Source organism: Apiospora marii (genome assembly GCF_038362585.1).
Source record: "Apiospora marii strain CBS 49790 chromosome Unknown utg000011l_segment0_segment0, whole genome shotgun sequence".
NCBI classification, from domain to species: Eukaryota; Fungi; Ascomycota; class Sordariomycetes; order Amphisphaeriales; family Apiosporaceae; genus Apiospora; species Apiospora marii.
In genome coordinates, this window is record NW_027117382.1 from 2,526,624 (window position 1) to 2,541,287 (window position 14,664).

Consider the following 14,664-nt stretch of genomic DNA (forward strand, 5'->3'; position numbering starts at 1 on the left):
ATAGGCATTTTGTATTTTCTAAAGACCAGATTGCTTGTAGGAGTATAATTATGGCGAGGTGCATGGCCCTTGATGATTTCCAGTCATTGGGTAGAGTAGGAAGACTATAGCGTCTCTGGCCCCCAATCGAGTCATTCATAATCAAGTTATAGCTCTATAGCAATGCTTGGCATATACAAACATCGCGAGCGCTGCCTAAGAAATGACGGGTTCGCTTTTTTATCGCCTACCTAGGGGAAGGGGGTAGCATGTATGTTACACATTTGGCTAGTAGTATGCATGCTTCACGCTATGACACTGATGTACATGGCCTCACCCACTCAAATGAAACGCACCATACCTTAGGAAGCTACGTTCTTTGATCAACGTACGCCACGACGAGCCGCCCTGCTCTTTTTTTCGTGATACATAAAGCCAAGCGAACCTCTGTATAAGTCTGGGTCACATTTAATCCGGCCGTGTTACCGAGGGAATCAAAGCTATCTTTAATACTTGATCTCTTGCCTGATTCACAGAAAGTCCTACAAGAACTACTACGTCACCACAACTACGACCACAGACAATGGGTAAGCCGCATCAACATAATAGGTAGACCATTGACGTACCCTATCAACTCACATCCCGTCGTAATAGATTACCTACCGCTCGACGCCATCCTCGACCGCGGCGTGTTGCCGCACTTTGTGATCCGGCGGGGCATCCGGATGCAGCTGGCGCAGCGGATTGCCGAGATCGCGACGGAGTCGCAGGCCGCGGCCTGCGAGCGCAAGATGGCGTACCTGGAGCTGCTACGCACGCGGCCCATCGCCGTCGAGACCGCCACCGCCAACGAGCAGCACTACGAGGTCGGCACGGGGGTGCTCGAGTGCATGCTGGGGCCGCGCATGAAGTACAGCGCTTGCCTGTACGAGAAGGGGTCGGAGTCGCTGGGGATGGCGGAGGTGGCGATGTTGCGGAGTTATTGTGAGTATTACGTTCTCGTCCACTTCTGGGTTTTTCGATTACATGTCTACTTTGTCCGTTGGGATAGGCAGAGGATAGTTGGCTAACTCGATATATCTGTGCTCAGTGGACAAGGCTCAGCTTGAGGACGGCATGAGTATTCTGGACTTGGGGTAAGTTTGCACATGAATTCGCCCGTACAAATTCTAAAACTTGAATATGAGCTTCTTATGAACAAGATAGCTGTGCTTAATGACATGAACATACGCTGATAATATATCGTAGATGCGGTTGGGGCTCTGGTGCACTCTACTACGCCGAGATGTTGCCCAAGAGCAAGGTTACGGCCTTTTCGAACTCCAAGACGCAGAAGGAGTACATTGACGCCCAGGCTAAGGAGAAGGGCCTCAAGAACCTGACCGTCATCACGGGCGATGTCGCCGACTACGAGTTTAAGGAAAGCTTCGACAGAATCGTCTCCATCGAGGTATGATCTTTGATACACACAAAAGTATACAAGACAGCCTGGCTAACACAAGACTACTACTTAGATGTTCGAGCACATGAAGAACTACGAACAGTTGATGGCGAAGTGCGCAAGAGCACTGAAGAAGGGTGGTAAGCTCTTTGTGCACATCTTTGCCCACAAGGATACACCCTACGACTTTGAGAGCGGCTGGATGACGACACACTTCTTCACTGGCGGCACAATGCCGTCCGCCGATCTGCTACTCTACTTCCAGAGGGACCTGAATATTGAGAAGCAGTGGTGGGTGAACGGGATGCATTACTCGAAGACCTGCGAGGTAAGCTACTACCCACTTCATATCACCCTTTGTATCTGTACTAATCTGATGGTATCACCCCTTTAGCACTGGCTGGCCAATATGTGGGCCAACAAGCAGAAGCTGTGGCCGCACCTGATTGAGACGTATGGCGAGGACAAGGCCACCACTTGGTGGAACAGATGGCAGATCTTCTACATGGCATGCTCGGAGTTGTTCGCGTACGAGGACGGCGATACCTGGGGTGTGAACCACTACCTATTCGAGAAGCCCAAGGCATGATCTTAAAGGGGGTAACGCCGTAGATAGCGTGTAGCACATGTATTCATAGAGGCGCAATAGTAACCGTCTGGGCCGATCTAGGTAGTCTCTCAATCGATGGATGGGCACCTCCCGGGCCGCATTTCATATATTTGCCATGTCGCTCGCGTATGCTTGTTGCCGATTCTTCAATCGATTGTTTTGTATTCGGGTATTTCCATGGTTCTATGGTCCCCCTCGTCGTCCAAATGTCCCTTCCAATTGGTGCTCTAGTGATCCCAAGGGTGCTTCCAGCCCATCAAGACGGGGCCATCCTTCTTCGCCCGGTACATCAGCTACAGGATAGAGAGCATTAGCAAAAGGCCTCATGGCAAATATGACGCTCAATTGGGCGCCTTACGAAGAACCACATGCTGGCGCCGAGGCCAGTGGCTGCGAACCGGTAGATGCCCGGAACATGAGGCTTAATAGGACCGCCGGGACCGCCTGCCATTGTGACTGTATTCTGCGTGCGCCCACTCTGGTCAGCTTTAAATCGGGTTTACAGAGAGACGTGGGGGCTGGCCGTACGGGGTGGTCGTTGTTGCGGTGTCAGAGGGTTCGTGTGGTAGAGAATGGGAGATGTTTTGTCGCCGACGACCTTCAATTCGACGGAGCTTTGATGGTTGGTGATGCACTGGGCTGATTGAAGGCGCACGGACGTTGGACGGCAACTGGACGGGCGTCGGGCAGTCGGGGTTAAGAAATTGAGGTCGCGCGCCAGGACGCAGGTGTGCCAAGCCGCGCAGCTTGAGCCACTGCAAGTTTAGGTAGGATTTGATCGATAAGGGAAGTTCAAGCCGCCTATCGACAAGCTACTCGCGCTGGAGCAACTGGAGCAGCCGCTGCAGTCGCAGTGCAGAGTCCACTGGCCAGCCCTGTTATTGAACCGACCTGCCTTACATTTCCAAAGTTATTTCAACAATGGAATCACCATCTCTACTTACCTTTGCAGCTTGAACAATAACCTACTCACTTACCCATTCGTCGCTTGAAATTTGCACCTGCCTCCTCTTTTCTTTCTTTTCCTCCACGGTCAACGTGCCAGGATCCTCTTAAATGTTGGCCATTTCCTCATCAGTTGAGATGACAGCTTCATCATTTATCCAGTCGCAAACATCGTGATCAGACGGACTACGTTTCCCACCGATCCATCTACCTCCCATTGTCCCCCAGCCGCCCTCTACCACGACCGTGTCGCCTGCCATTGTCGCGTCGCAACCTTCTTCAAAGCGCTCCGAAGCAAACGTTCATACCTACGCGAGCATCCGGGGAAGAAATGTCTTCCAGCGGTAATGGCGCGCCGCCGTTCTCGCCAGTGTCCTTCGCCAAACAACACCAGCGGTCCAGGGACAGCTATGTAGGATGTTCTAGGATAACAGACTACGAGCTGCTGGGCAAGCTCGGCGAGGGTACCTTCGGGTGAGTTTGCATGTTCTCATGTCGAGTTCAACACGTTCACGACGCATGCCAATGGCTTTGATACTAATGCGAATCTCTCTACGCAGCGAGGTCCACAAGGCGAGATCGAAGAAGTCAGGCAGTCTGGTTGCACTTAAGAAGATCATTATGCATAACGAGAAAGATGGCGTGAGTGATCACATTTGCGACGAGAAGAGGGTTTGCCAATGGCTGATCGCTAACTATCTGCTCAGTTCCCAATCACTGCCCTCCGCGAAATTAAGCTTCTCAAGTTGCTGTCACATCGAAACGTCCTGAGCCTCGAGGACATGGCGGTCGAGCATCACAGCAAGGCTAGTAAGTTGAATGCATCTGTGCCCTGCGGCGCGTCAAGCATGAGCTGACACATTCTTCAGCGGACAAGAGAAAACGACCCATCATGTACATGGTGACGCCTTATATGGACCACGATCTCTCCGGCTTGCTTGACAACCCCTCAGTCACCTTTACCGTTCCACAGATCAAGTGCTATCTGAAGCAGCTGCTCCAGGGCTTGCAATACCTCCACGAGGCCCATATTCTACACCGAGATATGAAGGCTGCCAATCTCTTGATCAACAACAGAGGTATCCTCCAGATTGCCGATTTCGGTCTGGCCAGACACTACGACGGCACCACGCCTCAGCCGGGTGGGGGAGGAGGAGAGTCGAAGCGAGAATATACTGCCTTGGTTGTCACCAGATGGTATCGGCCTCCCGAGTTGCTCATGCACCTTCGGAAGTACACCACCGCTATCGACCTTTGGGGTGTTGGGTAAGTCTTTCCTCAACGTTTGTCAACGTCGCATTCTAATCACCAGTACAGCTGCGTTTTCGGGGAGATGCTAGTTGGTAAGCCAATTTTAGCCGGAGAAAGCGACACCCATCAACTTGTGATAATATTCGACCTGGTGGGATCTCCTACAGAGCAGACGATGCCAGGCTGGAAACAGTTGCCGGGAGGACAGAACCTGCAGCCTCCCCCTAGTCGGGGCAACCTCACGCACAAATTCAGCCAACATGGGGTTTTGGCCGTTTCACTACTCAAGGAGCTGCTCAAGCTGGATTGGCGGAGCCGAATAAACGCCGTTGACGCTCTGCAACATCCGTATTTCACCACTGCGCCTCTTCCCGCTCAGCCTGGCGACATACCCACATACGAGGATAGCCACGAACTGGATCGTAGGAAGTACCCAGACCGTAAGGCGGCTCTGCCACCTGCTCCTAAGGGCGGTGCTGTGGGCGACGGAGGATTTCATGGTAATCACCAAGGTTTCAGCAGTGGTGATGGGTATGGGCCGCCAGGTGGTCGTGCAAACGGTGGCCGCCACCCACCGAACCAAAACGGCGGACACCGCAATGGCCCCCCGGAGAACAGAAGACCTGCGTGGGCTAGAGACCGAGACCGAGATCATCCACCCCCTGATACTCGACTACCACCGAGGCCCCCGCCGCCTGAGAATGGTTGGGATCATAACGATAGGGACCATCGTGACCGACCGCCTGTACCTCACCGACGAGGTGCACCACCTAGCAGACCAGACGTCGATACGTATATTCCCAGCCACAGAATGGGAGGAAGAGACGAGAGGCCACCTAGAGACGGTCGAGACTACCGTCCTCCACGAGACGACCGCCGGAGACGGGACGATTTTGACGATCGCCGGCCTCCAGAGTGGGACCGTGAGCGTGACCGCATGAGAGACTACGATGACCGGAGCCGGGCGAGCAGGACTCGTAGTAGGAGTCGATCTCCCCGTGATCGGGATATGTATCGCCGATAGTATCGTGATCGACAGACCCCACGGGTGGGTGGTCCGCCGTCTCACCCACGGGATGATGATCCGTATTACCCGCCAAATGGTGGTACGCATCAATACCGATAGGGTGGTAGTTCGCCGTATAACCCACCGACAGATGATCCGTGTCATCGACAGTATGATGATCTGGATGATCAAAAGGACAGTGGTCCGTCTTCCCTACAGTATGATGATTCGGATGATCAAGAGGACGGTGGTCCGTCTAACCTACAGCGTGATGATTCGCATTCTCAACAGCAAAGTCCTCGGATTCGGGAACAGGAGCAGGAGACTGATATCCCTCACCCACAAGTCAGTCATCGGCCGGGCGTAGAGGATCAGGAAGACCTCATAGGTCCATTACAACGCCACCTTACCTTAGCCTTAGCCGAGCTGAAGGAAGCGGAAAGTACCCCGACCGAGCAGGGAGATGAAGATCCTTTATAATAGTCTACTGAGATATCTGACTCCGTTTGAAAAAGGACCTGCTTCAACGCTGGGCGACGATGTTGTTCAGGCCAGCAGCGATGAATCAGGAGATAGCCAGCGAGCCATGCATTGTTTATAGGTACCGAGAGACGCAAAATAATGAACTTAGAATCATGGAAGCCCATATGCCAGTTCCAGGGCAAGATGAAATTTCATTAAGCCTTCCTATCACGCTCTTGGTCCAGACATTACCCCAACCCTCCCGTGAACTCCGTGCATGCTACGTTGGAAGTGGTGCAAAAAGCAATGCCCCCCTAAACCTATCTAATTACCCAGACAAATAAAATAAAAAACCAGCCTTGGCCTGCGCCACCCTCAAGTCTATACTAGTTGTGTGCTTGTTGTTGTTACGCTCGCTTTATGGCTCCGCCCGCTTCCTGTTCTACAGTGAATCGCTCTCGCTGCTCTCTTCATGGATCGTCTGGGCCAGCAGGCTTCTAATAGAGCCGCCCCGGCGCGACCCGGCGTTGGACTTCATGTTGCTGCTCAGCGAACGCCAGTCGCGCGTGTACATGTCGTTGCCCCCGAAGCTGAGGGCGGGAGAAGAAGACGAGCTCTGAGCCCGTCCCCCTCCTCTCCTCCGCGACGACGAGGCGTTTGGGTTGTTGAAGGCACTCTCGCTGGAGGTGGTGGTAGTACCACCCAGCTCCGACAGGACGCGGCGGCCACCGGCTGCCCCGGTAGCGCTTCCGGCTAGGCTCTCGCCGTCGCCGTCGTTGCCTTCGACGTGGTAGAAGTCATCGCCGTCCAGGTCGTCGTCATCATATAACGGCGGTGGAGTCTGCTGCTGCTGTTGCGGTGTCCTGTTGCCGCTTGGCGTTGGTGGGAAGCGCCGTGTTTGCGATTGTGGCTCTGCTGCTTCTTGTTTCACCATTGTCTTCTGCTGTTGCGACGGGTGCACACTAAGCACCATGGTGATGAGGCGTGATATGCCATGAATCATGAGCGCGGCGACCAGGCCGACGATGATGGCGCAAGTAAACTAATGTCCGGGCATGGTTAATCTCACGTGACTATACCAAGGGGCTGTAAGGCAGTAACGTAGGGGCCAGAATCGCGCCGCCTGTGCCAGGGATACTTACAAAGTTGAAGAGAAGCTATCAATCATCATGTTAGCAATCGGCTCCAAATCTCGAGGATGGGGGCAGTGAAATGGAGGCATACCCTAAGCGCAGAAAGGAAGTTCACCACCATCAGCGCCGCGCCCGAGAAACACCTCCAGGTAAACCACAGCGGCGACAGGAGTATCGATATGACCCGCGAGGCCAGCGCGTAGGCATAGTAGGCCGGATAGCGCAGCGGGACCGTAGCCCAGTAGAATGCGGCGCTGAGGTAGCCGTACATAGTCACCGATGCTCTATAGAGGCGGGCGACCACCGGAGGTAGCTCCTGCGCGGCGGACTGGAGAATCTTTAAATACTCCATCATGATGGCTCTCAGTCGTCCCTCTCCTTCCTACAGGCGGCGGGTCATGGGCGGCGGCGCTTGTGAGTAGTAAAGAGTCTATATGGGCGTCATGTGAGGGAAAATGAGAGTTCCTCTCTGCCCATCAAACGAAGAGCTAGGGGATTTGAGACAATTGGAGCCAGTTCCTTGGGGATCGAGTTAACAAACGAATGGATGGATATACCAAGTGAGCGATGTGATATGGGCGTTGCTTGATATCAATGGACGGGATGAGGCTGCATCGATATGCTTCCAACCCTCAAACAAGTGACAACTTCATCAATTGGTGGTTGTACCCGTCCGTCCCTGCTCAATGTAACATATGGGTACGCCCTTGCCTCAAGCCGCTTGCCTGCAGGTGATTTGCCAGTGGCCGTCGGAGTTGCAGCCCCCCTACCTCCCGTACATTGCAAGGGTCGTTATTTACTTTAAGCTTCAAAGGGAAAGGACAAATTGGAACGATGGCCCGTCCCACTTTACTTTATTTTCGGCGGTGGGGCAGTCGGACACCAAATCACAGTACGTGGTGCAGGTGGAATAATCAGAGGCTGATGGAGTGCTCGGGTTGTGTCCATCAATGATGATGTCTTTCTGCATTGCATGCATGCTGGATATGGGGGGCCCTGGCAGAGGCATGGAGGTAGACGTCAAATAGCATCAATGGCGAGACACAAAGCCAAAAGATACAAAGTCTCTACTCCCGTATCTCAAAAGTTTTCGAGGGAATGGTCCGAATTGTCTTGTTGAATGCCCTCAATCAAATCCATCAGCAAGAGTGAGATGATATTCCGTCATTACATAAATCGAGCGCTTTGTTAACCCCGACGTCACTGGAATTGAACCCATCAACCCGCTGCTTGGTTTTCTTCTTGCTCTTCTCAGCCCCCCCCCCCCCTGTTAGAGGCTGGAATAACTCGATAAACTGGAGCGACCGGGGCGGTCGAGCTCAGACCATGCATCAGTAATAACCCCTCCACACTGGGCCACACTGGGCCACCACCTGGACTGGGCTCTCCGGGTCAAAGGCGCGCGCGATCATTCAACCTACATACGTAGCAACAGTGGGCAGCTGCAGCAGGCATTGAGAGCTGGGAACTGGGGGGTTAAAGTTTACCTTCTTTGAACTTCCGTCGCCTGAAATCCGTTCCGTCTATTCCTTCCCGGATCTCCTTCCACTTCTGCCACTCATTCTCTCATTGCGATCCAAACCCGCATCATACATTACCGCCAGACAATTACAATTACCTAACGGGAAAGACACAGCAGCGGCCGCCGAACCTGTCGACACCCAATCACTGCCGCGCATCTGGAACCTGTCGGTCTGGAGCTTGGGTAGAAAGAGGATCAACGTTGCCCTGACCGGTTACACCGTTTGGTTTATCCTCGAATCCCGCCTGGGCTTTTTGGTCTCATGACCCCAAACCGCCCGCCGTCTTCCCATCCTGCTAAGCTCCACCTGGTCACTTGATGCACACGCCATGAATCAACGTTGAAAGCACAAGCAAAAGCGAAGCGCAACAAGGGGAAAAAAGAAAGCAACATCAGCCTACGGCCACGTTTTCGCGACAGTCCCCGCCCATTTGTTCTTCTTTTTTCGACCAGGGCTGAACCTCCTTCTCCGTACTGCCCATCTGGATCTGGCCATCTGGTTTTTTTTTCGCCCCCCAACAATCTTTGTCTGGCACGGTACAAGCTCAGCTGAGCTCAGCTTCGACCCCGTTCCCTCGTAGGTCCGGTTGGGGCAGGGTCTATCCCGCCTCTACCTCCCCCACGCCTATACAATGGGCAACACACCTTCGACCTCGTCGAAGCCTGATACCCCCACACATCACCACCACCACATACCTTCCCGGGACGGACAACCACAGGGTCATGGTGTTGCTTCTGCTCCCCTTGATCCCCCACGGCCAAGGCAAAAGGAACCTAAGCACCAGGAACCCAAGCACCTGATATCTAGCTACCAGCACCAGCACAGATCGGCCGCCTCGTCACCCGAGGCCAGCGTAGTCCAGGCACAAGGTTCCACGATTGGACCCCCCAGAGGCGCACACTCCAGGCCGCTGTCTACTTTCAGTCAATCCTCCCCAACTCCCAGCCCACAGACTTCTATTGCTCCCAGCACTCGGTCTGCTGCCACCAAGTCGAAGCAGGCCGAAACGGAAGATAGCGCCATCAAGAATGAGCCGTCCAAACCGGTTGCCGTCCCTACAGCCATACCAACTCACAACGAGTCTTCTTCAATCCGCTCCACTTCCTTGTATGAGGATTCCATCTTGACCGGGCCAGGGTCCAGTAGTGTCCAGGAGATGTCTTATCAAATGAATCGCCCCCCGCGCTTGCCTCTCCCTATTGAGGAGGAGGTGCATACGCCTGGGTCGCCCATTATTGCTCCCACGGATATAGGAGAACCCATTGACGACAGTGTGACTGAATTAGATAAGGACGCCAAGGAGGCTGATTTGCAGCGCAAGAGCTCTGCCGTAAGCAATGCTACGGATGAGGAGGACACCGAGGAGTTGAGGGTCGACAAGACGCGGCCGACGGTGCCCACTCGGGTGGAATGGCTGCAGGGCGGGCAGAAGGTTTATGTGACCGGCACGCCCTTCCAATGGAGCCGGAAGCAAAGGCTATTTCCTGCGTAAGTATATCCTGTTGCGAAGAAGCGGCCCCCTCTAAAGTGCGATATATCCCAAGTCAGTCCTTGGCGATGAAATCACAAGACTTGCTTTGAACCACACCCCTGAGATGAGGTACATGTCACTGATATTTCAACAGCAAGGGCCGCGAGGGTGTCCTGGAGGCTGTAATCCCAGTGTTCCCTGGAACTCACCATATCAAGTTCTTAGTGGACGGCTCTATGGAAACCTCGATTCATTTACCAACAACTGTCGATTTTGGCAACAACCTGGTGAACTACATCGAAGTAAGTGGGGAGACCGCCGTGACCCGTGAATTTGATGGTGGTGCTTCTCCTCCCAGAGACGCCGAGGAAGCCGCGGCTTTACCATCAAGACCCGGGTCCCAGGACAAGCTCACAGACGCGGAGAATGTGCATCATAAACGCACTCTCAGCATCCCACCACCCGAGGTGTTCTCAGAACGTTTGCCCAAGTACCTCGCCGACTTTGACCAGCCCGAGGACTCGAGACCGTATCAGCTGTCCATTGCTGCTCTCGACAAACTTCCCACGCCCCTTTCTCTGCCCAGCTTCCTAACAAAGCCCATTATGAACAACCACACTCTGATCAAGGACGATAATAGCGTCTTGAACATGCCCAATCATACTGTCCTAAACCATCTTGCCACTAGCAGTATCAAGAATAATGTTCTTGCTGTGTCGGCAACGACGAGATATAGGAGCAAGGTGAGTCTAATACATCTATGTTGTGCTGAGAACGGCTTCACTAACACCCGGGGAAGTATGTGACGACAATAGTTTACAAGCCGACGTCGGATGATAGCTAGTTGCAAGTCGCGTTGTTCGTCGCGGCGGATCAAACGAGAAGCATGTAATGGGCGGGAGCGGATCCCCTAGTAACTAATGAATGGCCATACATGATAGGGGTGATTGGCAGAAATGTCTACGATACTTACATCTTGGTAGGCAGAAATGACAGGTACAGCCCTCTCGGAGTGTGAATGGATGATGTTTGGCAGGCAGAATCTAAGAGACATAGCAAATAATAATCCCCACAGGTCGACCGTGGCCCAGGACACTGCTCAATCCAATTATTGGTCCTGCCTGTAAAAGGCGACCAGAACATGTTTCTCTAGATGCAATGCGGCATTTTACTTGTTTGTATTTCTTTTCTATGCTTAGTCGCTCCTCCACTTGATATGGACTTCGTCGGTTCTAAAGCGCTGTGTGCACGTGCTATCCTCAAACGGCGTCCGGAAACCCGTTTCCCACGCCAGCAAGCCGGCCAGACCGATCATGATGCCGTTATCGATGCAGAAGCGTTCGTCCGTCGCATAGACGCTACCGCCGCGGTCGCGGGCCATCAGACCCATCATCTCCTGTAGGCGCTCGTTGCAGCCGACGCCGCCAACCACGAGGACCTGTTTACTGCCGACGTGGGCCATGGCGCGCTCGGTAATCTCAACAAGCATAGCGAAGACGGTCTCCTGTAGCGTGAAGCAGAGGTCTTGAGGGGTGATGCGCTCCTCGCCCTCCTTGATTGCGCCGCCGCTGGCAAGAATGGCGTCCTGCTTCCGCATCTGCGCCGCCAGCAAGTCGGCGGCACCCAGGATGCCGCTGAAGCTGCAGTCCATGCCCTTGACGGCGTAGGGAAGGTCCAGCAGGACGGGCTCCCGCTTGGTCGTGCCGTCCGCCTCGAAGAAGGCCTTCTTGGCCAGCTGCTCGACGTTGTAGCCGGGGAAGGGGTCGTTGGGGATGGCGAGGGTGCGGGCGAAGCGGTCGATGCAGTTGCCGACGGCGATGTCGAGCGTCTCGCCGAAGATACGGTAGCGCTGCTCGGCGTAGGCGATGACCTGGGTGTTGCCGCCGCTCACGTACAGGACGACGGGGTTGTCGGCGCCCGTGATGACGCGACCCATCTCGATGTGGCCGACGCAGTGGTTCACGCCCACGAGGTCCAGGCCCCAGAGCAGGCTGAGGGTGCGCGCCGCGACGGCGACGCTCGTGAGGGGGGCGCCCATGCCCGGCCCCCGGGTGTAGCAGATGCAGGACAGGTCCTTGGGGGAGGCCAGGTTCGCGGCGCGCAGGGCCTCGCGCGCGACCGAGACGAAGTGCGCGCGGTGGTGCGCCGCCGTGTCCTTGGGCAGGAAGCCCGTCCCCGGCGGGGAGACGAAGGTGTGCCGGACGTTGGACAGGATCTTGGTCTTGTTGGTCTCGGGGTCGTGCGAGATGACGCCGATGCCCAGCTTGTTGGCGCTGCCTTCGCAGCCGAGGGCGTAGAGGGGCGCCATTGGCGATGTGCTGGGAGGGCGGTGTAGGGAAGGGGTCGGTTGTTCGGTCTTGGATGGCTCGGGATGTTGTCGATATGGGCAGGTATGCGGTCTTGAGGTGGGGCAGGGGTCTTGCGTATCGCCGGGTTGTGTCGAGAAGAAGTTGTTGACCGCCCGATGTGACCGAATGACTCGGGAGGGCTCTTAGGAACAGCTATTCGCTAAGTCTTTGACTTTGGAATATATTGTCCGCCTTGCTTATCTTCTCCTTTTATCTTCTGGCTAAGTTCTGAGATACGTGGTAAATCCCCTGGTCACATATATCGTTGCTGGGTGCTTGCTTGTAAGTGAGTTTGAAGGCAGATATTCCAGGATCTTCACCCCGCACTGGATGCTCGATGCGCTTTTCCTAAGCACGCATAGGGGGTAGTTCCGCCTGGGAAAAAAAAGATCAAATGAGAGACAGTACTGCCAAGTATAATTCAGTCTATTATCACTTGCAATATCACCGCAACACTTTGCGTGTACGAACCCGGCGTCAATCTCATCAAGCAAATGGCCCTCTGAAGTTTGCCCCCGATGGGATGCAGTCATTGGTGGGGTCGAATCCCCGATAAAGACTTGCGCAAAGACCAGATGATGGCTGGCTGACATAAGGTGCTACTCTATCTGGCGATAAGAGGGGGCCATGTCTCGGTGAAGTCTCTGCAGAGCCCGAATCGCAGCCAAAGGAGACCTTGGCTGTACTTCATTTTTACTCCAGAGACCCTTTTTTCCCAGCATCTGCAGTTTTTGCCTGCTTTATGTGGGGGCCCACCTGGCTGGGGACCTGGTGACGGTTGACGGGCACCAGCACCAACACCAGACGACCCTCTCTCTCAGACACAGAGAGCAGTTGAAGTCCGTCGCAAGCGCCGCTAGTCCCACCCCACTCTTTCCCTTGTCCGAGAGAGAACTGCTTTAAACTACAATGGATGTAGGAATTATACCCGCCGACCAGATTCTCTCTCTCGCTCTATGTGCGTGTGTGTGTGTCGCACTGCGTTTCTCCGGTCTCCTCACTTCTGCTGCTCCGAGTTTTTCATCCTGCTATGTTGTCGTCGAGATCGTCCCCTTTTCTCTTTCCCCAGGGTAGCCCTTTTTCGTACTCCAACCCTCCTGGAAATTTCCCAGGCCAAGCTACCCCCAGCTGCAAAAGCGTGCAAGTAAGCCGACCTCTCTTTCTCTGCTCCAACCGACGGTCCTTCTTCCCGAAGTCTCCTACTGACCATCTCCAGCAAAACAGATATACCCCCCGAGTCTCCTGACCTTCAGATGCGATGCCTTCTTCCCTTTTCAACACGTTTCCCTCTGTCCGGTCGGCGTTCTCGAACATTGGCGGACGTCTCAGCTTGACTCGTCGCAGATCGTAGATTACCCGCCCGTACCTGACGGATATCACCACCACCTCTACCAACGACCGGAACAGCACAACTTCGCCAGATAAGCTTGCTACGTCCTGAAATTACGGATGGCTTTGCCTTTCGACATCTTTCCATGAACCGTATATCATAAATTCCGAGGACCGGCGGCCGGGGAGTCTTTTTTTTTTTCCTACACGGCCGCCGCTTACATGCCATCAGCTTAGTCACTTGACAGCAGAGACGAGGGCCGCCTCTGGGCCGCCCCCGTCTGCCGTGCATTTCCCCCGGCCCACGCCTCACTTTCACAACTCCAACATCATGCTGCCCACTCAACTTCCCCCCTCCACCAACCTTGTTTTCTACAACTCTACCTCGGAATCCAAGCGTTGCCTCTTCTCTCCGTCTTCCGTACGTTCGGGAATTCGCACAAAAGAAAGGGCTGGCCTGTCCACGGACCGCCTGAGCAAAAGCGGAGCTCCTCGGAAACCTTGTTCCAGAAACCCTCTCCCCTGGACTTTTATTTAGTTCGGCCTTGACGAACTCGATACTAAACTCCCAATGCCGTTTCTTCTTAATTTAGGGCGTGGCGCAGAACCTCATCACTTCTGCGCCTTTGCTTACATTTGGCCAACATGAGCACCCTGTCAACTTGTTGCTGCCGCCAACTCCTTTGCCCAGATCGCATCTTCATCGCTGTACGCAACGAGTGGTAGCACCCACCACTTCTACGGCTGCAGCCTGCTGCTACTGGGCTGGTACGGGTGTCTGCTCGAGCCGGAAACGGCTTTCATGCTAGATCCAGGAGATCGCTACAACGCACTCGACATTCCTCCCTCGAAGCGTACCGCCGACCGAACCCCTCGAAGCAAGTCGATCGCGCCGACACTCCTGGCTCTGCCAAGTTGTGTCTTCTCGCTTACGCTTGCTACGTCGGCAAGCCGAGATCACCAGGCTGTTTACATCGCCATCACACAGGATTACGAAAAGACGAGTTCATGAGGCTTATCAAGAATTTTATTCATCATCCGTCGGGGCCTCAACCCACCAAATCAACAATATCAACAGGCCTTCCAACTCCTTTGCTATGCATGCAGGCCTCGTCGTCAGTTTGTTCATACAGCAAATCTGCTATCCAGCTCCAACGCCGACCACC

General features: G+C 54.3%; 7 protein-coding genes across 7 annotated transcripts; 4 read left to right on the forward strand and 3 right to left on the reverse strand.

The window, feature by feature from the left end:
• Window positions 1-562: 562 nt before the first annotated feature.
• PG985_013864 ((S)-coclaurine N-methyltransferase) lies at window positions 563-2,009 on the forward strand (the record flags this gene model as incomplete). Its single annotated transcript, XM_066833630.1, has 6 exons — window positions 563-566; window positions 634-963; window positions 1,070-1,115; window positions 1,228-1,429; window positions 1,494-1,748; window positions 1,815-2,009. The coding sequence occupies 6 exons, from the start codon at window positions 563-565 to the stop codon at window positions 2,007-2,009; spliced, it is 1,032 nt and encodes a 343-aa protein (XP_066678370.1).
• A 248-nt stretch (window positions 2,010-2,257) lies between these two features.
• Window positions 2,258-2,481, reverse strand: PG985_013865 (uncharacterized protein; the record flags this gene model as incomplete). The annotated part of the gene is made up of 2 exons (XM_066833631.1): window positions 2,258-2,323; window positions 2,389-2,481. The coding sequence occupies 2 exons, from the start codon at window positions 2,479-2,481 to the stop codon at window positions 2,258-2,260; spliced, it is 159 nt and encodes a 52-aa protein (XP_066678371.1).
• Window positions 2,482-3,306: 825 nt separating this feature from the next.
• On the forward strand, window positions 3,307-5,250 carry PG985_013866 (uncharacterized protein; the record flags this gene model as incomplete). Its single annotated transcript, XM_066833632.1, has 5 exons — window positions 3,307-3,449; window positions 3,536-3,617; window positions 3,683-3,785; window positions 3,845-4,241; window positions 4,293-5,250. The coding sequence occupies 5 exons, from the start codon at window positions 3,307-3,309 to the stop codon at window positions 5,248-5,250; spliced, it is 1,683 nt and encodes a 560-aa protein (XP_066678372.1).
• Window positions 5,251-6,136: 886 nt separating this feature from the next.
• PG985_013867 (uncharacterized protein) lies at window positions 6,137-7,182 on the reverse strand (the record flags this gene model as incomplete). The annotated part of the gene is made up of 3 exons (XM_066833633.1): window positions 6,137-6,736; window positions 6,837-6,851; window positions 6,919-7,182. The coding sequence occupies 3 exons, from the start codon at window positions 7,180-7,182 to the stop codon at window positions 6,137-6,139; spliced, it is 879 nt and encodes a 292-aa protein (XP_066678373.1).
• A 1,799-nt stretch (window positions 7,183-8,981) lies between these two features.
• Window positions 8,982-10,627, forward strand: PG985_013868 (5'-AMP-activated protein kinase; the record flags this gene model as incomplete). Its single annotated transcript, XM_066833634.1, has 2 exons — window positions 8,982-9,838; window positions 9,976-10,627. 2 exons carry the CDS (start codon window positions 8,982-8,984, stop codon window positions 10,625-10,627), a joined length of 1,509 nt encoding a protein of 502 aa, XP_066678374.1.
• A 389-nt stretch (window positions 10,628-11,016) lies between these two features.
• On the reverse strand, window positions 11,017-12,129 carry PG985_013869 (uncharacterized protein; the record flags this gene model as incomplete). Its single annotated transcript, XM_066833635.1, has 1 exon — window positions 11,017-12,129. One exon carries the CDS (start codon window positions 12,127-12,129, stop codon window positions 11,017-11,019), a length of 1,113 nt encoding a protein of 370 aa, XP_066678375.1.
• Window positions 12,130-13,829: 1,700 nt separating this feature from the next.
• PG985_013870 (uncharacterized protein) lies at window positions 13,830-14,510 on the forward strand (the record flags this gene model as incomplete). The annotated part of the gene is made up of 2 exons (XM_066833636.1): window positions 13,830-13,919; window positions 14,190-14,510. 2 exons carry the CDS (start codon window positions 13,830-13,832, stop codon window positions 14,508-14,510), a joined length of 411 nt encoding a protein of 136 aa, XP_066678376.1.
• Between the last annotated feature and the right edge of the window lie 154 nt (window positions 14,511-14,664).